Source organism: Sus scrofa, chromosome 12 (genome assembly GCF_054392235.1).
Source record: "Sus scrofa isolate SSC_HxYL_T2T_F1_AM1 chromosome 12, Sscrofa_HxYL_maternal_Yorkshire_Landrace_v2.0, whole genome shotgun sequence".
NCBI lineage: Eukaryota > Metazoa > Chordata > Mammalia > Artiodactyla > Suidae > Sus > Sus scrofa.
The window spans coordinates 20,866,204-20,887,997 of NC_139394.1; the positions used below are offsets into that span (position 1 = coordinate 20,866,204).

The window sequence follows — 21,794 nt, forward strand, 5'->3', positions numbered from 1 at the left end:
GGCTACACCTCCGATTGGACCCCTAGCCTGGGAATCTCCATATGCCACGGGAGCGGCCCAAGAAATAGCAAAAAGACAAAAAAAAAAAAAAAAAGAAAGAAAGAAAATAGTCATGGGGAATTCCTGTTGTGGCTCAGTGGTTAATGAACCCAACTAGTATCCATGAGGATGTGGGTTCAATCCCTGGCCTTGCTCAGTGGGTTAAGGATGTGGCATTGCCGTGAGCTGTGGTATAGGTTGCAGACGTGGTTTGGTCCTGTGTTGCTGTGGCTGTGGTGTAGGCCAGCAGCTACAGCTCCCATTTGACCCCTAGCCTGGGAAACTCCATATGCCCTGGGCATGGCCTTAAAAAGAAAAAAGACAAAAAAGAAAAAGAAAATAGGCATGGAACAAATATTTCCCCACAGCCTTCAAAAGGAACCCAACCCTGCCGTTATCATGATCTTGGACAACCAATTTATATTGTTTAAGCCACCCAGCTCGTGGTACTTGGTTACAGCAGCACCAAGAAACTAACAGCCCAAAAACAGAAATATACAAAGACACAGCACTTTTAAACAATATAACATCCCAGATAATGCCCAGCTCAGACTGGGGGTGAGAGTGAAAAGCAATGGCCTGCCGTCATCCCAGCCCATCTTCCCTGTCACTGGCTTCAGCTGTTTTGTTTTGGGAAGCAGCCACCCTAAGCCGCCACATTTAGCTGCCCTTGTAATTTTCTGCTTCTGTGAAAAAAAAAAGTCCCAGGTCTGGTCGCACCTGGGTCCTTCCTACTGCTACACGAAACTTTTTGGAGAAGATGGAAAAGAAAGTTCACCATCTCCCCTTTGGAGATTTACAAACTGATTGCTCACCTCGAGGCTATCTTTCTCAGCCCCAAATTTGCCTCTAGCCTCTCTTCTATTTGAATGGTAGCAGAGAGAAGGAGGGTTAAATCAGGATGAAAGGAAGAGGAAGAATAGAGACAACTGCTCACTCATGCAACAAGGGTGAGCATTATGCTATTAAACTCTCACAAGCACACGAGGTAAAAATTATTAGCTCCATTTTACAGATGAAGAACGTGAGGCTAAGTCACACAATTAGTAAGTGGCAGAGCTGGGGTTCAACTCAGTGGATTCCAAATCTCTTTTCATCCACGCTGCTGAGCTTGAAACCGAATTCACGCTATGCAAACTGAGGCACAGGTGAGGGTTAAGTAGTGCATTCTAAAATGTGAGTTTTTCTGGAGTTTCCGTCGTGGCTCAGTGGTTAAGGACTCCGACTAGGAACCATGAGGTCGCAGGTTCGGTCCCTGGTCTTGCTTAGGGGGTTGAGGATCCGGCGTTGCAGTGAGCTGTGGTGTGGGTTGCAGACCCAGCTCGGATCCTGTGTTGCTGTGGCCCTGGTTGTAGGCCGGCGGCTGCAGCTCCGATTGGACCCCTAGCCTGGGAAGCTCCCCGTGCCGCGGGTGCGGCCCAGAAAGGACAAAGAAAATAATAATAATAATAAAATAAAATGTGAGTTTCCTGCCTTCCCATCGATGCGCCACGGGCAGAACTAACCTCTTCAACTCTTGCTGTCTCACACTGGAGCACAGAGAGCTGACGGAGACGCGGGGGAGGGAGTGCCGCGAAATATCTCAACGTCCAGCAGGTGGCGCTGTGAACCAGACCCGATTTCCCAGCGTGGGCGGCGCGCGGGGAAACCCGAGGGGCGGAGGCACAGGAGCCGCCAGGGAAATACTCGTGGGGGCGTGGCCACCCTGGACGGTGGGCGTGTCCATCCGTCAAGCCCCGCCCCACCTCTCGGGGCTTCAGCTCCAGGTGGGCGTGTCCCAAATTCTCTCCCGGAGAGACACGCGTGGGCCGCTCCCCACCCGGAGGAGGGCAGCCGAGAGCGGTGAGGGTGTTGCTGGCTGCCCCTCCCGGTGCGGGCCACGTGGCGGGCGCGGGCCGAGCCCGGGGGAAAGAACCTGGCCCGGGGGGAGGTGGTGGGGGACCGAGGCGGCGCCGAGACCAGAGGAGAGCTGCTGGGTTCAGAGCAGAGAGGCGGCGGCGAGGGCGCCGCCGTGAGGGAGGGGAGGAGGCAGGCGGGCGCATGGGGCGCCCCGGCCCTGCCGGCAGCGCGCCCCCTCCGGCCTGGCCGCGCTGAACGCTCCCCTGCGGCCGTGCCTCGAACCCGCGTCCCGAGGCCATGCCGGTCATGAAGGGGTTGCTGGCCCCGCAGAACACCTTTCTGGACACCATCGCCACCCGCTTCGACGGCACGCGTGAGTGAGGCGAAGGCTGGGGCTGGGGTTCGAGCTAGCGGTCAAGTCAGCTTTGGCGTTGGCGGGGATCGCTTGGATGTGGTGACACCCGAGGCGAGGAGAGAGTGGAGTTACCTCAACTCCTCTCTCCCAAAGCCGCGGTAAAGGAACAGGACGGGGAGTGCCCTGGGAGGAGAGGTGGGGAGAGGACCAAGAGTGCGGGGGGCCAGCGTTGGGGATGTGCGACTGGATGCAGGAAAGGCTCTGTATGCGGCAAATCGGAGAAGAGTCCTTGGGAGCGCCCACTCTCAGGCAGAGCTCTGCCGGGGGCATGTATGGATATCCAAGAGGTGGGACGAAGTGGCCAGGCGCTCTGGGGTCTACTCCCGGAGGACTCCAGGATCCCCTTCCACCAGAGGAAAAAACAGAGAGAGAGAGAGAAACCGGCTTCGACAGGACCTATTTTGGATTAAGGTCACGCGCCCCCAAGTGTGGCGAGTCTGTGTCTGAGGGAGACGAGGCAGTGAGAGAGGGGAGGTCTCTGTGGCCGAGAGAACTGCCTGCTCTCCCACCCAGCTTGGGCTCCAGGTTCAGCACCTTGGACAGCCACAACCCTCCTTACCCGCCTCTTCTCCCGCCATCCCCTTTTCCTACTTTGGAAATGAGAGATGTTTTCTTGTCCCCTTTGGACACTATGGCCAGGATCTGGAAGGTGGGGGAAGCGGTACCCGAGGGCGGAAACCGAGCCACCGGGGCCCTACCCGCCTCCCCACACCTCCCTTGTTTCCATAGCGCCCATCACCCAGGCAACGGGCCTGGGATGGAAGAAGGAGGCTGCTTGCCCAGGGCCTAGCGCCTCCCAAGCACCTTCAGTATCCCCATTAGCCACTCCACCTCCAGACACTCACCCTCCTAGCACCCAGGACTGTGTGTCTCAGATCCCTTCCCTCAGCTGAGACTGCCTACAGAGCCCCCCTGAGGCCTCCTACCCGTTGGAGCTAGAGCGAGCCAGCTCAGGTTCTGTTGCTGGGATTGCTGGACCCACAACTTCATTGCTTAAGCCTGTCAGATTCTGAGCACTGGGACAGACCCCCTGAAACTAGATAAGGAAGACTGAAAAGAAAACCTTTCCTGGAAGGCAGGAGATGAGGCTACTACTCATCACTGTCTCCCTCTCCCACAATGGGGATTTGTAAGTTTGGATAAATCTCTTCCTTTCCATTTCCTATCAAGAAAATAAGCATGGTATCATCAGAATCCCTGCCCTGTCCACTCTCTGATAGGATAGAAACTATGGATGTGCTTTGAAAGCTGAGCAAATGTGGGGCATCATTTCACCTTCTCAGTGTAACACTTACGATGTGCCAGAATTTGTTCTTCTTAGGTAACTCATGTAACCCTCACACCAACCATGTGAGGAAGATATATTATCCCCCACTTTGCAGACAAGGAAGCTGAGGCACAGAAGAGTTCATTAACTTGCCCAAGGTTACACAGTCAGTAAGTGGTAGAGGTGGGGTGCTGGAGCCCATGACTTTACTCACCAATTTGTACTGCCTCCTACGCTAATGGCTCGCCAGATTGAAAGCAGGATGATGAACCATCCACAAGACCACTTGGGGTTCCTTTTTCAATGCCCCAGTAGTCCCTGTCCCTGTTCCGGACCACTCTTAAGTCCTTGTCCTTCTGCTCTATCTCTTTTTACTCTCATTTCAGAATATCCCGAAGGGGGATCCAGGAATCGCATAGAAGCCTGGGAAGCTTCTGGCTCCGGGATCTCTGACCACAGCTTGGGGGAGGTACGGCCCACCTGGAAGTTGAGCTCCCCTCCTGGCCTTGACCTGACCTTGACTTCTTCTTCCCACAGACAGCAACTTCCTGCTGGCCAACGCACAGGGCCCACGGGGTTTTCCTATCGTCTACTGCTCCGACGGCTTCTGTGAGCTCACAGGCTACGGCCGCACTGAGGTCATGCAGAAAACCTGCAGCTGCCGTTTCCTCTACGGTCCAGAGACCAGTGAGCCAGCCCTGCAGAGGCTGCACAAGGCCCTGGAGGGCCATCAGGAGCACCGGACTGAAATCTGCTTCTACCGAAAGGATGGTGAGGGGGCCTGGCCTGGCCTGCAACCCTGCCCAGACCCCAGGCCTTACCCAGAGTGCACTTGGCGCAGTGGAAGCCTGAGTGCTGGTCCCCACACTGCCACAAACTGATCGTGTGACACTGCTCATCCCTGCCCCTCTCTGGGCCTTGGTTCTCCCATCTGGAAGGTGAAGGAGACGGCTGACATAATCTTTGGGGTTCTTTCCAGCTCTAAGCCTTGGCCAAGCCCTTTGACTCTACCTGGGAACCAAAGGGGATGAGAGAGAAAGAGATGCCAAGGGCTGCTCACCCTCCTCCTCCTCCATCTCTCCACACCTACAGGCTCGGCCTTTTGGTGCCTCCTGGACATGATGCCCATCAAGAACGAGATGGGGGAGGTCGTGCTTTTCCTCTTTTCCTTCAAGGACATCACTCGGAGTGGAGGCCCCGGACTGGGCGCCCCCGGAGGCCATGCGGACAGTAATCATGGTAACTGCAGGTCTGGGGGAAAGGCGTGAATGCTCAGAGGTCCTTGCCCAAGGTCGCACAAGACCTCTCCTTGCTCTGCCTCCTGGGATGTGCCCCACTTATCTCCATACCCTTCTTCCCAACAGAAAATTCCCTTGGCAGGAGGGGCGCCAGCTCGAGACTTCGATCCGCCAGGAGGCAGAGCCGTGCTGTCCTACACCGACTGACTGGCCACTTTGGCCGCCGGGGCCAGGGAGGCACGAAAACCAATGTGGGTCCTGTTTCTACCCCACCATCTCCCAGCCATGCTTCTGAGGCACGCTTGCTAGGGTGTCCCTGTTTCCCTGTCTGATCTCTCCAGTTGCTCGTTCCTTTGTCCGCCCGCTTCTCATGTACAGTTAGCTCCCTGCTCTATGCCATGTTCTCCCACATCTCCTTCCAGCCCCATCTCCCTTGCTTCCTTGTGATTGACAGGACTCTGCTCTGATGATGTCACATGGGTGGGGCTCTAGTAGCAACTACGTCACCTACCTCATGGGGGGTGAAATCCTCAGGTGTGGTTCCCAGGGAGAAAGCCCCCTCTGGGGGCCTGGCACCTGGGGACCACTCCTAGGACCCTGATATAGCTGTAGGATTGAGTCTCCAACCCTCGATGCAGTCTGTTATGGCTACAGGAAAGGGGGTGCACCAGGCCAGCCTCCCCTCACCCTTGAGATAGTCTCACCCCCCACTGCACCCCCAGGACCCAAGAGGAATTTGAGGGAGAAGCTAGTGACCACTCAAGGCCGGGCATGTGCCTGGTTTGTCATAATCACCTCCTAAAGCAGGGTGGAAGTTAAGCCTTAGAAATGCCCACCACAGGAATTCCCTCGTGTCTCAGCGGGCTAAGGATCCGGTGTTGTCACTGCTGTGGTTTTGGTTACAACTGTGACATGGATTTGATCCCTGGCCTGGGAAATTCCACATGCCTTGGGTGCCACCAAAAAGAAAAAAAGAGAGAGAGAAATAGCCACCATCAGACATGATTGATTCAAATGGGAGCCCGAGCAGTAGCTGGGCAGAGGAAGGAAGCATCGGGTGCCAGACCCCAACCCTCTCCCCTGCACGTTCTCTAGCCTCTTGGGTTGTGCTTGTGGAGCCCACTCCCCGCTGTCCCCATTCCTTACCTCTCCCTTCCCCCAACCTTGGCTCCTCTTCCCCCCAAGTGTCCCCAACTGCCACCCCTCTCCCCTTAGAACGTGTTTGAGACAAAGCCATCAGTGCCTGAATACAAGGTAGCCTCCGTGGGGGGGTCCCGCTGCCTCCTCCTCCACTACAGCGTCCCCAAGGCCGTCTGGGATGGCCTCATCCTCCTCGCCACCTTCTACGTTGCGGTCACTGTCCCCTACAATGTCTGCTTCTCGGGTGACGACGACACCCCCATCACTTCTCGACACACCCTCGTCAGCGACATCGCTGTGGAGATGCTGTTCATCCTGGGTTAGACCCTCGGCCCCACGCACCCCGGCGGGTGGGCTGGAGGGACCCACTCATCCAAGACGCGCTCCATCCTGGGCCCAAAGCACCCAGGCATTCAGAGCCCATCCATTTCTGGGTCTTTGAGTCCTAATGGTCCATGAGCCCTAACCCCTGACCCCTGCAGCCTTCAGCATTTAGGCCTCTCCTACCTAAGGACCAGCCTGAAGCCCAATCCACCTTCCCCATTCCTGCCTCCAACTCCAATCTGATCTTCATGCCCTTGGCCAAGGCCCCCTAGTAACAACTTCTTTCACCGCCAGATATCATCCTGAACTTCCGCACCACCTATGTGTCCCAGTCTGGCCAGGTGGTCTCTGCTCCTCGTTCCATTGGCCTCCACTATCTGGCCACCTGGTTCTTTGTGGACCTTATCGCTGCTCTGCCTTTTGACCTGCTTTACGTCTTCAACATCACCGTGGTGAGTGGTCCCCGTCCCACCTTGCCGCCCAACTTCAGCACTGCATCGCCCATTAAGGGACCCACCTCAGTGCCAGACTCAGTCACTTGCAAATATGTGTCAAGCACGTGTAATGGGCAGAGCCTGGCGCTAGAAGCCGAGAAGCATCTGAGAGGGTCTGTGTTCTCAGGAAGCTCAGCTCACAATTTCTGAAGGAAGCTGAGACAAATGAAGAGCTAACTAGGGCTACCAAGGCGGCATTGGTCTGAAGCCAAACGAGTGGCACTTTTCACATTTTTATTTAACAAACAACGGCTGAGCATTTAGCTGTCTGCAAAGCACTGTGTGGGGCATGGTCACTGCAGAGAAAAAAGATAAAGATTCAGCCTCCCGGCGGCTAAGCTGGTGGGGACTGCAGGAACAGAAGAGGTGAACAGAGTGCAAGATGGGGCCCAGGTATTGCTGGGTGGGGGCTGGGCCTGGAGCTAGCTGACCTTGGAGTGCCAGGCTGGAACATGCGCATGCGCAAGAATTATCTGCAATCCGGCCAGCACCCGGGAAGCCAAGGAACTGCAACTGGGCAGAGGCGAGGGTGGTCTGGGAAGGGTTCCTGAGAAAGGAGGTGACAACAGAGCTAGACCCTCGATGGATTAGGATTTGGCTGCAGGAGATAAGGAGCGAGCCTTGCGGCGGGGAGGGAAGAATAGTCAGCCCTGACAGGAGGTAGAGGCTGTAGGGTGGAGTGGGTTTGGAGGCACAGAGTCCCGGGACCTGTGTCCTCCCAGCTCCTTGGGGACTGCCCGCAGGCACCCTAGGCGGTCAGCTCTGCACTCAGCTGGCAGATGCTAGGTCTTCTCCGGCCCAAGGAGAGGGAGTCCCACCCTGTGTCCCCAGACCCCCTTGGTGGTTGAGTGGGGAGGTGGAGAGCAGTTTTCCCTGTGAGCGCCTCTCTCTGCCACACTTAGCTATAGCGGGAAACCACCTACACGCAGCCGGATTTAACTAGCCGCCAACGGGCTGTGGGCCTCTTCTCCTGGCTGTGTACACGTGTGTGCACGCTCCCACACACGTGCGTGTGGGTGTGTCTGCCCTGAGGCTCCGGCCATTCCGAGCAGGGCTCCGCCCCCCCCCACCCCAGGGAACCCACCCCCTACCCTCCTCATGCCCACCCACAGTTCCCCCTCTTCTGGTACCTTCAGGAGCATTTTACTAAGTTCCTTTACACATTGTCACTAAGGAACTTCCCAGTGACACTTCAGGGAAGACTGTCTTACCCCTCGTTCTCAGGGGTAGATCCAGAGGCTCCGAGAGGTTGAGCGGCTTGTTGAAGGTCACACAGCTAGCAGGGGCTACACAGCCAGGAGAAGAGGCCCACAGCCCATTGGCGGCTAGTTAAATCCGGCAGGAGACTGGAACCAGGTCTCTATAGACTCCTAGTCTAGTATTCTTCCCAGTGTGCCAACCTGCTTCCCACGAAACCAGGGCACCTGAGTGGATGGCCTGGCACAAGGGCAGAGGAGGCGCAGTGCCGGGGCTGGAGATGCACTGATGTAAAGATGGAGGACCAGCAGGCACCTGCAGAGGTGCGGACTTGAAGGAGCCAGGCCTGGGACATTCTGATCCAAGGAGGAGAGGAGGGCCCCAAGGGAGTGGGGCCCAGGGGCAGGTGACAGGGGGAAGCCTCGAGAACTCGAGCTTGGAGCTCTGGGAGCTGGGGCAGGCATTAAGCCCTGGAGCGGGTCCCTGTGGTGGAACCCGAGCACCTCCTTTCCAACTCCTTTGCCTAAAATTAGAGAAAATGGCATGCCGTGACTCAGGAGCTATGTCGGGCCAGGGCTTTGGGAGATGCTCCTGGAGGCCCCTGAAAGGACAGTGAAGGGCCATCCTACCAAGATCCCCAGGTGCTGCCCGATGCCCCCAGCCCTGGCCTCCTAGCTGCCCCTGCCCAGAGTAGCGAGAAGACAAGCCCCCATCTCCTCGTCATCTCCAAGATTGGGAGGGCTAATCAAAGCACAGTGAAGGAGTTTTCCTTGTGGCTCAGTGAGTTAAGAACCTGACTAGTATCCGTGAAGATGATGGTCTGATCCCTGGCCTTGCTCAGTGGGTTAAGGATCCAGCATTGCCACAAGCTGCAGCGAAGGTCACAGATGCAGCTCAGATCTGGTATTGCCATGGCTGTGGCATAGGCCAGAAGCCGAGGCTCCGATTTGACCCCCAGTCTGGGAACTTCCATGTGCTGTGTGTACAGCCCTAAAAAGAAAAAAGAAAAAAAAAAAAGCAAAATGAAAGCAGTCATGGTAATAACACTAGGTAACGTGTACAGGACCCTCAGCCCTGGCTCCATTAACCCCCACCAAGCCCCAAAAGGGCTGAGACCTCCCGAGGACCCTCATCCCCGCTCTCCTAACCTCGGCGTTTCAGTATGACCCTGCCATCTGCAGCTAACACACAAGGGGAGGGGTCCCTAAACCTTCCCCTGTCCACAGATGCCTGTACCTGGGGCACTGGGGGCTTTGAGCAGGGGCCAGCGATCATTCTGTCTGTTCCCCTGCCTTTGACCAGGATTTGCTCTTTTACCAGTGGCGGTGCTAAGAGATGGTATAGTCCAAAATAGACTTTGGTGTCCGCTCAGATTTGAGTCCCAGGAGTTCCCTGGTGGCACAGCAGGTTAAGGATCTGGTGTTATCACTGCTGTGGCTCAGGTTGCTGCTGTGGCTTGGGTTCGATCCCTGGCCCCAGAACTTTTGCATACCTTGGGCACAGCCCACCCCCCCCAAATTTTTTTTTGAGTCCCAGCTCCATCATGTCCTTAATCTGTGACCTTCAGTAAGTCACCAGCCTCTCTGAGTCTTCCTCATCTGCAAACTGGAAATGATGATGATAACTGGACTGCAGGCATAAGTCTTTTCGTGAGGATTACAAATACTTAGCCTAGTGTCTGATACACACAGTACTTACCGTTAGGCATTATTAGTTTTAGCATTATCCTTGCCCCCCTGCATTTCCTGGTCCCCTTCTCAGGATGGAAGGGATACTGTTCTTGGGGCAACTTCCCCTAACTCCAGGGCATCTGGTGCTCGGGCGCTGGCCGGGGACGTGGGGGGCCTGCTCAGCCTCCTCCGCCGTGCTCACTCCTGCAGACATCTCTGGTGCACCTGCTGAAGACTGTGCGGCTGCTGAGGCTGCTGCGCTTGCTGCAGAAGCTGGAGCGGTACTCACAGTGCAGCGCCGTGGTGCTCACGCTGCTCATGTCCGTCTTTGCACTCCTTGCCCACTGGATGGCCTGCGTCTGGTATGTCATCGGGCGCCGGGAGATGGAGGCCAATGACCCGCTGCTCTGGGACATCGGTGAGTCACTGACCCCCCAGCTGTCACTGACCATCCATCTGCCTGCTCTGTTTACTCTAGGGACACCTCCAAACAGACACCTCTGCCAGTACCCCTATCCCCACCCCCATTCCGCCATTTATCCAATAAACATGCATGAGCTCCTTCTGGGATCAAGCGTGGGAATACTGATTAGAAGACATGGTCTTTGCCCTTGGGGGACTCACAGCCTAGCAGGAGAGCAAGACCTGAGACGGGCAATCAAAATGCAGTATGGAAAGCCCTCTGAAGGTGGAGAGGGTGTTTTGGGCACTGCCCCTGCCTGGACCCATCTGGTGGCTGGCTCCCCGCTGCCCACAAAATAAAGTCCATTCTCAGTCCACACCCGACGTGGTCCTGCAGCCCTCTCTACCCGCCCTGGCTTCTGTTCCTCCCATGACCCCAGGTTGCTGTCACTCTGGCCTCCTTCCAGCACCCAGGATGTACTGCTTTCTCACTTTGGGCCTTAAACATCTTTTCCTCTCTGTAATTTTCTGTCCCGTTTGTCCTCCCTCCTGTCTCCACCTAAGCAACTGTCCTATTCCTTGTGGTCTCAGCTAAAATGCTCTGTCCCAGAGTTGCCTAGTGGCACAGTGGGTTAAGGACCTGGCATTGTCACTGCTGTGGCTTGGGTCACTGTTGTGGCACAGGTTCAATCCCTGGCCGGGAAACTTCCGCATGCCTCAGGCTCTGCCAAAAAAAATAGTTTTTAAAAAATAAAATAAAATGCTCAGTCCTCTGGGAGCCCTTCAGAAACCATACCCCCCTGCCCCCCCCCACCAAAACTGGCTTGGCTCTCCCTAACCCGTTATGATTCCTAAGACATACTCCCTTTTTAATAGCTGCTTTCCACCTGTAATGATTTATTTCATGTTTCTTTCCCCTCCAGACTGTAAGTTCCACCAGGGCAGAGAGAATGTCTGGGTCAAGTTCCAGCACCCTGTACACAGGCAGCACTCAGTAAACTATCGGAGAGTGGAAGGGGCCCTAAACAGTCAGCAGTGTAGGGAGCTGGTAGCCTTGAACTGCAAATGTAACCACTTCACCTTGGGGAGGCCCAGGCACAGGCTGCTCCTCACATTTCCTGTGCAAACCTCCCCCCTTGCTTCTGTAAATACTTGCCTAAGGTCAAGTGCAGGCAGCTCAGGGGAACCCCGCTCTCCACACCTCACGCGGCAGCCGGGGCTCCTTGCATCCTTCCACCCCCCAGGCTGGTTGCACGAGCTGGGCAAGCGGCTGGAGGTGCCCTATGTCAACGGCTCTGCGGGCGGCCCCTCGCGGCGCAGCGCCTACATCGCCGCGCTCTACTTCACGCTGAGCAGCCTCACCAGCGTGGGCTTCGGCAACGTGTGCGCCAACACCGACGCCGAGAAGATCTTCTCCATCTGCACGATGCTGATAGGCGGTGAGGCCGGGCCTGTGAAGCCCTGGGGTGGGCGTGCCAAGCCCAGCGTGCCGATGGGGAAACCGAGACCCAGAGAAGGCACCCACGGCCAGACACTCGTGTATTCATTCATAGATGTTTGCTCAGCACCGGCTGCATGCCGGCTGTGGGGCAACGCCACAACCAGGAGGGTCTCTTGCAAAAAGAATGGGAGACCCAAGTTCATGACCCAATTGGGGGGGGGGCGCTGAGAGGTGCATGAGGTCTGACCCTTCTCAGGACCGCCCTCTATTCTCCGCCCCAACCCAGCACCTGACATCAGGTGGGCACTGTGGAGCCCACTGGCTCTCCTGCCCCTCCCCAGGAACTCAGAGACCCGTCCAGCGCAGGGAGCATCTGGGCGCGGGGAGGGGAGGGGAGGAAGGAGGACGGAGGGGAGGGGAGGAAGGAGGACGGAGGGGGCACAGCCCCTGACTGCCCGCTGCGCCCCCGCAGCGCTGATGCACGCGGTGGTGTTCGGGAACGTGACGGCCATCATCCAGCGCATGTACTCGCGCCGCTCGCTCTACCACAGCCGCATGAAGGACCTCAAGGACTTCATCCGCGTGCACCGCCTGCCCCGGCCGCTCAAGCAGCGCATGCTCGAATACTTCCAGACCACGTGGGCGGTCAACAGCGGCATAGACGCCAACGAGGTAGTGCGCAGGGGCCTCCGGATCCCCACCGCCCAGAGGTGCGGTGGGAAAGGGGTCGCCGCCTCCTAGGGTCGGGGATGGAAGCAACTAGAGCGTGGGGAGGCGAGGTGCTGATCACAAGGGCACGCACCCCCCCCCCAAATCCACGTCCCTTTTCCTTTACCTATGGCTCATGCCATGCTCCCTTACGCACCCATTTTCCGAGCACCTGCTTGGGGCCAGCCTCTGTGCTGGACCGGTCTGGTGAGGGAGGCAGACAGGTAAACAAATAGTTCCACTATGAATGGGACTGTACTGGAGGGATGTTGGTTCCTGGGGGCCCTCATTGTGCCTGGGCCTAGAGGAGTCAGGGAAGGTGGCACAGAGGAGGGAACTTCGTGAAAAAGGGGAAGGAAATTGGCCTGCTACCAGAAGGCCATTCCAGGCAGAAAGAGCAATAGGAACACAGGTCTGGAAATATTGACGCAAAAGAGCGGGTGGGTTCAGGGAACTGAAAGCAGTTCGGTGAGCCTTCAGGAAAGGGTGTGTGAGCGCTGTGGAGGAGAGGGACGGAAGAGTGAAGAGACGGAGCTGGGGAGGTGGCAGGCCCAGCTCAAGGATGGCCTTGGATGTAGGTTTTATCCTGTCCCATTTCTAGGCTGGGGAGTGGCCTGCACATCTAGGAGGTATTTCTAAGAGCAGGAGGCTTGGGACTGGGTGATCAGCTGGGATGCAGGAGAGGAGCTCAAAGGGATTCTCAGGTTTCTGGCTTTGGCCTAAGGGTGGAATGGAGCCATTATAGGAGACAGATTGGTCTTAGGGGTGAAAGCGAGAGTTCAAGGCTGGACCATGATGAGGGTGTGGTGCCTGTGGGGAATCAGGGGGAGGCTTCCCAGAGCCAAAAATACAGGTCTGGACGAAGAGGTGGGGCTCTGGGCTCACAGGGAGGGGGGTGTCATGGAGCCCGTTGCTGTGATGCAGGGAGAGTGGAAGGAGAGCCGAGGGCGTAGGCTGAGGAAGAGGGGTGTGGGGCGGAAAGGGGGGCAAGAGGGAGAGGTTGGCAAGCCAGATTGGCCGAGGGGTTCCAAGGCATGAGGATGGAACCAGGAACATTGGTTTGGCCCCCAGGAGGTCACTGGTAATATTCAAGTTCTAGTGTAACCCTGCATTTTCCAGAGGGGAATACTGAGGTCCCGAGAGAGGAAATGGATTGCCCAAAGTCCTCAGGAATTTACACAGAGCTGACTTCTAGTCTGACTTTATTTATTTTGTCATTTTAGGGCCAAACCTGCAGCATATGGAGGTTCCCAGGCTAGGGGTCAAATTGGAGCTGTAGCCTCTGGCCTACACCACAGCCACAGCAACGCCAGATCTGAGCTGCCTCTGTGACCTACACCACTGTTCACCTTAACCCACTGAGCGAGGCCAGGGATCAAACCTGCGTCCTCATGGATACCAGTCAGGTTCATAACTTGCTGAGCCATGATGGGAACTCTTAGTCTCCTGACTTGTGAAGGCTGACCCACCAGGGATGGTCCTTACCTATGTGGGGTTGAGTAACCAGGACACGTGTGAGTGACCAGTGTGTGTGGCCACGGGCAGTGGACAGAGAGGCGAAGACTTAGTCTCTGTCCCAGCACTTGGATTGGGACACACAAGCCAAACTGAAGTCAGACACCCAGAAGTCTTCCCGAAGGTCACAAATGGGTGACTTGAGCTCTGTCCTTGGAGACAGCAAAGCACATCGGTAGAGCTTAAGTAGCAGCTGCAGGGGGGTGGCCAGAATGACCTATGCCCCTTATGCAGTTACTGCGTGACTTCCCAGACGAGCTGAGAGCTGACATTGCTATGCACCTGAATCGGGAGATCCTGCAGCTGCCGCTGTTTGGAGCAGCGAGCAGGGGCTGCCTGCGGGCCCTCTCCCTGCACATCAAGACCTCGTTCTGCGCTCCGGGCGAGTACCTGTTGCGCCGTGGGGACGCCCTGCAGGCGCACTACTATGTCTGCTCTGGCTCGCTTGAGGTGCTCCGAGACAACATGGTGCTGGCCATCCTGGGTAAGGATCCCACCACCACCCACGACCTGGCCCGGCACCTTCCCCCGGGGCCTGGAGAGTGGCAGGAATCTAGGGACTGAGTATCCAGAGCTCCCGGCTGAGCACTCTTTCTTGGTCCCCGCACCCCACCACCATCCCCCTCAGACTCTCCCCTAATCCCATTGACCATCCCTGACCCCATCAACTCTCCCCCAAAGACTCTCCCCCAACTCAGTGGATCCTTTCCCGTCGCACCATCTCCCGACTTCACGGACCCTTCTCCAGCAACCCTCGACTCCACTGGCCTTGTCCCTTTAACTGACCCCTCTAGCTGTTCTTTACTGGTTCATCCAATTCCATTGATCCTTCGTCCAGCCTCACTGACATCCCCAGTGAACCGTCTCTCACCTTCAGCAGTTGTTCTCCACCGACCTTTTCCCAACTCCATTGATTATTTCCACCAGTCCTATTGACTGACCCCCCTTCAGCCATCCAGCGAACACACTGACCATCCCTCACTTCCACTCATAGCCTCTTGGTCCCTCTGCCCAGCTGACTGTCCCCTTCTCGTACCCACAGGAAAGGGAGACCTGATTGGGGCAGATATCCCTGAGGCAGGGCAGGAGCCCGGGTCAGGCACAGCCCCAAGCTGTGTGCTGAAGACCAGCGCTGATGTGAAGGCGCTGACCTACTGCGGCCTGCAGCAGCTGAGCAGCCGAGGGCTGGCTGAGGTCCTGAGGCTGTATCCTGAGTATGGGGCTGCCTTCCGGGCTGGCCTGCCCCGGGACCTCACCTTCAACCTGCGCCAGGGCTCTGACACCCATGTATGTAGACCCCCTATGGCCGCCATCTCCTCTGAGGTCTCCTCCTTCAGAGAAGACCTCCCCCAGCCCCAGGGAGAGCCTCATGCATTCCTTCTGCCCTGAAAACCTCATCTCTCAACCCCAGGCACCCCCTTCCATCGCCCCTTCCGTGCTTCGCATCTTCCAACCCCCGACCCCTCCTCCATCGGCCGTGATCCAAGCCCATGGACCATCTCTCACCACCTCTACTTCCGACTCTACTGCCCCATCTCCCGTGGGCCACCCTTCCGCCCCCACATTCCTCAAACGACCCCCACTTTGGAGTCCGTCCCCTTCATGGGCTCCTCCTCTGTCAACTCCCTCCCTCTCCGGACTCGGCCTCATTCCCTGGGGCTTCCTCTTCTCCTCTCACCACATGTTTCCTGGGCCTGTTTTGGTTTAGGCTCTGGGCCAAGTCTGTAGTTTACACCCTCAACCTGGGGCTTTTACCACTTTTCAGACTTCAGGCCATTGAGGATTTCTCAGAGTCAGAGGTATTTCTGACTCCGTTCCACCAGCAGAATCCCACATTCTCAGACCCCACACCACGGCTGGGCGAGACTAGGAGGGAGGGCGGGCTGGCCCCAGGGGAGTGGGGAGGTGGGAGTCAGCTCGAACCCTGCCCATGTGTCCCTGCAGGGCCTCAGCCGCTTTTCCCGATCCCCTCGCCTCTCGCAGGTAACGCTTCCTTCCTGGGTGGGGTCGAGGTGGCACGGGGTGGGGGCACCTTTCCCTGGCTGCTCTGCTTCAGGGCAGAGGGAGGGGGGATGGGGGAGCAGCCCCCGCCCGCGAAGGCTGTTGCTTAGGGAAGGGGCCTGTTGTTTACTGTCCTGTGACATCAGCGGCCCCCTCTGCCCACAGCCCCGCTCGGAAAGCCTGGGCTCCTCCTCAGACAAGACCCTGCCATCCGTCACAGAGGCCGAGGCTGGGGCCGAGCCTGGCGGTGGTCCCAGGCCCCGCCGGCCCCTCCTGCTGCCCAACCTCAGCCCGGCGCGGCCCCGGGGCTCCCTGGTCAGCCTTTTGGGGGAGGAGCTGCCCCCATTCTCAGCCCTTGTCTCCTCTCCTTCCCTGTCCCCGTCGTCCCTTTCCCCTGCCCTGGCTGGCCGGGGCCACAGCCCCTCCCCTCATGGCCCCCCCAGGGGCTCTGCTGCCTGGAAGCCCCCCCAGCTTCTCATTCCCCCACTGGGAACCTTTGGACCTCCGGACCTCAGTCCCCGGTGAGATGCCAGCCTCCCCTGCCTTCCCTATACCCCTGCTGGCTTCCAGAACCTTCTCTGGGCTCCGTCCCCAGCCTTCTGACCAGTGCTCCTCCATGTCTCCGCCCCCATCTGCCCACCCCACCCTTCCTGATCCACCACAGCTTGCCACCCCACCCCCTCTGACGGCTGCTCCTCCCCAGCTCTCTTTCACCCTCTGCCTGCTCTGCTCTGCTCTGGCCCTTTCCCGCTCCCTGTGGGACTGATGACCACTGCCTCCATCCCAGGATAGTGGATGGCATTGAGGACTCTGGCAGCACGGCAGAAGCCCCTACGTTCCGGTTCAGCAGGAGACCTGAGCACCCTAGGCCTCGCTCACAGGCCCCTCCTGTGGGTAAGGGTCAGCAGTGGACTTCGACTCACAGTCACCCCTTCGCCTGCCCTCCACCCCTACGTCCGTCCGTCCATCCATCCATCCCCACGTAGTCAGGACCTACCAGATGATGTGCTAGGAACACACAGATGAACCAGCCCTGGCCCGCGCTCTTAGCGAGCTCTCAGTCTAGAGGGGGGAAGACATCTGCGTATTCAGATAAACGAGTCCAGAACAGGGTGCTAAGTGGCACAACTGAGGCAAGAACAGGACTCTGGGGTAGGAGAGGAGGGAGCCTCTAACTCTCCCTCCTAGAGGAGGGGGCGCTTGAGGTGGGTGGGTCTGAAAGGATGGGTAGGAGTTTGAGGGGCAGAGCAAGGCAGTTGTGGAAAGGCATAGAGGTCTGGCCAGAAGAGCAGTTGTGTTTCGATACCAAAAAGAAGCTCTGCTCCTAGAGCCGGGATGGCGGGGTGTGGGGGACGGGCTGGCGAAGTAAGCGATAGGGGCCTGAAACCAGCCCCAGGAGCTTGGGTTTCCCGTCATCCTGACCCCAGAGCTTCCCCTCCCCTTGCTCTCTGCCCCCCACCCCCACCCCGGGACAGGAAGGGCCCAGCTCAGGCTGTGGACTCTCTGCATTTACCCAGCATCCCTCCACCCTACTCTGCCTGCAGGAACAACACCCCGCCGGGAACTGGCTACGGAGACCGAGGAGGTGAAGGAGAAGGTCTGCAGGCTGAACCAGGAGGTGGGTTGGGGCTGGGATCAGAGAGGTGCACTTCCAAGAGTTTGGAGCCGGAGTCCTGAATTCAGATATCCACACTTAGGACTTCCAGTCTTGGCTCAGTGGTTAATGAACCCGACCAGTATCCTTAAGGATGCAGGGTTCAATCCCTGGCCCCACTCAGTGGGTTAAGGATCCGGTGTTGCCCTGAGCTGTGGTGTAGGTCACAGATGCGGCTCGGATCCCGAGTTGCTCTGGCTGTGGTGTAGGCTGGCAGCTGTAGCTCTGATTTGACCCTTTGCCTGGGAACCTCCATATGCCACGAGTATGGCCCTAAAAAAAGACACACCCACACACACACAAATCCACACTTAGCTGGGTGACCTTGGCCCACTCCCACAACCACTGTGAACTTCAGTTTCCTCATCTGAAAATGAGGATTCACTCTGGCAGGGACCTGCCCATTCACCAAGTCACATGTTCTAGTCCTTTCCTTCCCCTCCCCCTACCTGTGGGAGGAGGATGGTGAGGCTGAGAGGTCCTCAGCCCCAGAGGATCCGGACCCCGCTGTCTGAATCCTGGTGGGAAACAGCCCTGATCCTGCTTGCCCAGGCCAGGCCTTGGCCTCCCCTTCAGGGATCTGGGATCTCAGAGCTGCGTCTGCAGGCGCAGCCGGGCCCAACCCTTGGGAATGGGCCTTCCCTGACTTCTGATAAACATCGGGCATCCCAGGGGGCGCACCTGGGCTGGGGGCGGGCCCTGGGGTTGGGGGCAGGGCCAGCCCCTGTTCTGCAGGGTTGAGGACCGGGCCAGCTTCCGCCTGCAGTTCTTCTAGACCTGTGTGTGCTTCCCCAGCTTCGGCGTCTGTCAGTACCTGGGGAACGTATTAAAACGTATTAAAACGCAGACTCCTGGGCCCCACCCAGTTTGGAATGTCTAGGGCTGGGGCCCAGAAATCGGCATTTTGACAAGTCCTTCAGTTGATTCTGGACTCCCTGAAATTTGAAAAACAGCAGACACTTGAGCTTGGGTGGTGTATCCCCTGGGAGTAAGCCTGCATCTGTCACGTCACAGCGGTGTGGTCTCTTTGAGCATATTTTCCTACATTTTGTAAAAGTTGCTGGGGTGGGGGTGGAATAGCAATAGCTGCTGTCCTAAGTCCTTTTTTGAAAGAGGCTGGAGTATTGACATCTAGACAAAAATACTCCCTGCCCTGTCTTCTTCTCAGGGTGGCCAGAAACAGAGAGTGATTGTGAAAGAACTTTGTAAACTGTAGAGGGGGGTGCACCTAGGAAGGTGGTGATGGTTGTCACACCTGGGAGACACTTTGATATGTTTTCAACAGATCTCCCGCCTCAACCAGGAGGTGTCTCAGCTTAGCCGCGAGCTTCGACATATGATGGGCCTGCTACAGGCCAGGCTGGGTCCCCCAGGCCACCCAACAGTCTCAGCTTGGCCCCCAGACCTTCCCTGCCCTCAACGGAGGCCTCCATGCATCTCTCCCTGTCTGTCCGGACCACCACCTAGCCTCCAGGATACTACTCTCGCTGAGGTCCACCACCCAGCCAGTGCGGGGACAGCAGAGATGGGGAGTGTCCCCTCCGACCTGAGACCCTCCATGCCATCCCCCTACCCCTCAGAGCCTGACCCTCTGGGACCCTCCCCAGTGCCAGAGGCCTCACCTCCGACCTCACGCCTCATGAGGCACAGCTTCCGGTCCAGGTCAGACACGTTCCACTGACCCTGGCCACGGGCCCAGCCTGGCTGGGGTGGGCATTGTGGCCCGCTGTCCAGGGAGGGGCTGGGCCCCCTGGCCTCCTGCCTCGGGTCAGCAGCCACCAGCTGGTCTGGTCGGTTCTAGATTCTCTGACCTTTTTAACAAAACCTGGTCACTTCTGACCCTTTCCCTTTTCCAAACCCTCCTCTATCCTCCTCTGTGAGGGGAGCCACCTGAGGCCGTGGAACCCAGCAGGCATGAGATGGACCGCGGTGCCCACTGAGATGGGCAGATGAGATGTCTGGCTTTCTCCCCAGGACCTGGAGGCAGGTAGAGAAGTGGGAGCAGCGGGGGGAAGGGGAAGGGCCCCAGATCTAGCCTGGGAAATGAAGGCCGAGGCAAGAGCAGGCAGGATCTTGGTCTCTACAGCAAGAGGGATGGATTGCAGATTCCACTGCAGAGATTAGTTTAGCGATAACCTGAGGTCACCTGAGGTCGTCTTTGGTCCCAGCCCCGGGGTCTCTGCTGGAGACCTTGAAAGCAATGTTGCCTCAAGACAGGTAGGTTTGAGATCCGGGCTGGCACTTGAGGAAGCCAAGATTTATTTCTTAGGCCCTCCCACCATCAGGCCCACGGCCCACATGGGGACAAACTCATGACCCCAAACATGTAACCTTTGGCTTTCACAGAATTTACTTTTCAAAATAGAAATGAGTCGTCACCTTAAAAATCAGAACAGGAGTTCCCGTCATGGCGCAATGGTTAACAAATCTGACTAGGAACCATGAGGTTGCAGGTTCGGTCCCTGCCCTTGCTCAGTGGGTTAATGATCCGGCGTTGCCGTGAGCTGTGTTGTAAGTTGCAGACGCGGCTCGGATCCCGCGTTGCTGTGGCTCTGGCGTAAGCTGGTGGCTATGGCTCCGATTAGACCCCTAGCCTGGGAATCTCCATATGCCGTGGAAGCGGCCCAAGAAATAGCAAAAAAAGACCAAAAAAGAAAAAAGAAAAAATCAGAACAGTTCAGGAGTTCCTGTCGTGGCTCAGCAGTAATAAACCCAACTAGTATCTGTGAGAATGTGGGTTCAATCCCTGGCCTCACTCAGTGGGTTAAAGATCTGGCATGGCTGTGGCTGTGGCTGTGGCTGTGGCTGGCAGCTGCAGCTCTGATTCTACCCCTAGCCTGGGACTCTCCATGTGCTGCAGGTGCGGCGTTAAAAAGACAAAAATTAAAAATCAAAATCAGAACAGTTAACATAAAAATCCAAATATCCCGGCTTCCCCAAACAGATTTGGGAGACCTGGCAATCCTGGGCCAACACACTGCCTGGCAGTAGTCCACTGGCATTGGGTGCCCACTGTCCTCTTTGCATGAGATCTGCACTTTGACTTCTTTGCGGTCCCCACATTTCTTTTCTTTTCTTTTTTAGTTTTTCTTTGTTTGAAAAGTCCTCACATTTTTTGATCATCTCCTTATACCCAGTTAACTTCCCTATTTTTTTTTTTTTTTTTTTTTTTTGGTCACACCTATGGTATGTGGAAGTTCATGCTAGGTATTGAACCTGCACCACAGCAGTGACCCAAGCCCCCTCAGTGACAACAGCCGTGCCACAAGGGAACTCCCACCCTCATTTGAACCCCTTTTTTTTTTGGCTTGACCTAACACAAATTTATTATCTTGCAGTTTTGCAGATCAGAAGCCTGAAATGGGCCTTTTTCTTTTTTTAAGTATAAAAAGAAGGATAGTTGATTTACAATGTCACGATAATTTGTGCATCATTTGAACTCTCTCTGTGATCTCTGTGGGTATCTGAGTTTGCAATCCCTGTCTTAGGGTATGCTCCCAGACTCCTTTGCCCCCATGTTTTCTGGGCCCAGTATTGTCTATTTCTCCCTCCAGGCTTGGGTCTATCAACATCTCTTTCTGTCTCTCTGCAGGCCGTCACTAAAAGTGGTCTCTTCTGCTGCCAGGAACTTGACGCAGTCCTAGCAGCACTCCTCCCCCCACCCCACCCCAGACCTCAGCCACGCCTGTTCTCCCCCTTCCACCTCAGGGCCCTGACTTCTCAACAACTCCCCTTGGTCTCCAGCTCTCCTTTACCACTCAACACCCTGGGCTCACTTTTGGATAGAAAATAAACTCTTTATTTTTGTAGCGTTGGCTCCGGCTGTTTCTGGGGGTTGGTCTGAGCGCCCCAGGGCTTTGGAGGAGCCTACACGGTAGGTAGTCACTCCCCCACCATACCCCAGGGCCCTGTTGCTGTCTCTAGGAGGGCAAAGGTGCCAACCAATCCACTTGGCACCACATTCACGCCACCAGGGGCCCCAGGGATGAGGCAGAAACCGTAATGAGTCACTATGGGCCCGTCATACCCACCCTCCCCCTCACCTGGTCACAGCCACAGACTCAGACACGATATGTGGGAGGGACAGAGCCCTGACTCAAGTCCACCTCCAGCCCTGCCAAGGTGACCCACAGGACTCCCCACTAATTCTGCATTAACCAATCCTGTGCCTGTTGCAGGCTAGGAACAGCAGGGTCTGGAAGAAGTGCTGTCACCAGCCAGAACCTACTAAGAATCCCACTCTGCCCCATCCCCTTTGCTCTCTTAAGCTCTCTCTTCTTTCTTAGCTTTCACTTCTCTGACAATCACTGAAGGGGTTGGTGGTATGGACGTTGTTAGAGGCACCCTGGTGACCAAATGGAACCAGGTGTGGGCAAGTTGTCCTGGACAGGTTGCAAGGTCCATTCTCCAGCTCAGGCTCCAGGGTATGTTTGGTGTTGGCTGGTGTCAT

The 21,794-nt window shown here is 56.8% G+C and overlaps 1 protein-coding gene across 3 annotated transcripts; it reads left to right on the plus strand.

Annotated features, from left to right (window-relative positions):
* Positions 1-1,818: 1,818 nt before the first annotated feature.
* On the plus strand, positions 1,819-21,153 carry KCNH4 (potassium voltage-gated channel subfamily H member 4). 3 transcript variants are annotated; one of them, XM_084984451.1, is made up of 17 exons: positions 1,819-2,251; positions 4,098-4,331; positions 4,653-4,799; positions 4,925-5,049; positions 6,014-6,257; positions 6,557-6,714; positions 9,834-10,041; positions 11,270-11,464; positions 11,939-12,138; positions 13,924-14,173; positions 14,732-14,976; positions 15,634-15,672; positions 15,856-16,211; positions 16,478-16,584; positions 17,235-17,308; positions 18,630-19,331; positions 20,937-21,153. In XM_084984451.1, the coding sequence occupies exons 1-16, from the start codon at positions 2,176-2,178 to the stop codon at positions 19,023-19,025; spliced, it is 3,054 nt and encodes a 1,017-aa protein (XP_084840577.1). In that variant the 5' UTR covers positions 1,819-2,175; the 3' UTR covers positions 19,026-19,331; positions 20,937-21,153. The 3 variants fall into 3 exon arrangements, with proteins under 3 accessions (XP_084840577.1, XP_084840580.1, XP_084840578.1); XM_084984454.1 differs by having other exon boundaries at positions 1,944-2,251; positions 15,856-16,005; XM_084984452.1 differs by having other exon boundaries at positions 1,944-2,251; positions 15,856-16,005; positions 16,483-16,584.
* The last annotated feature ends 641 nt before the right edge of the window (positions 21,154-21,794 follow it).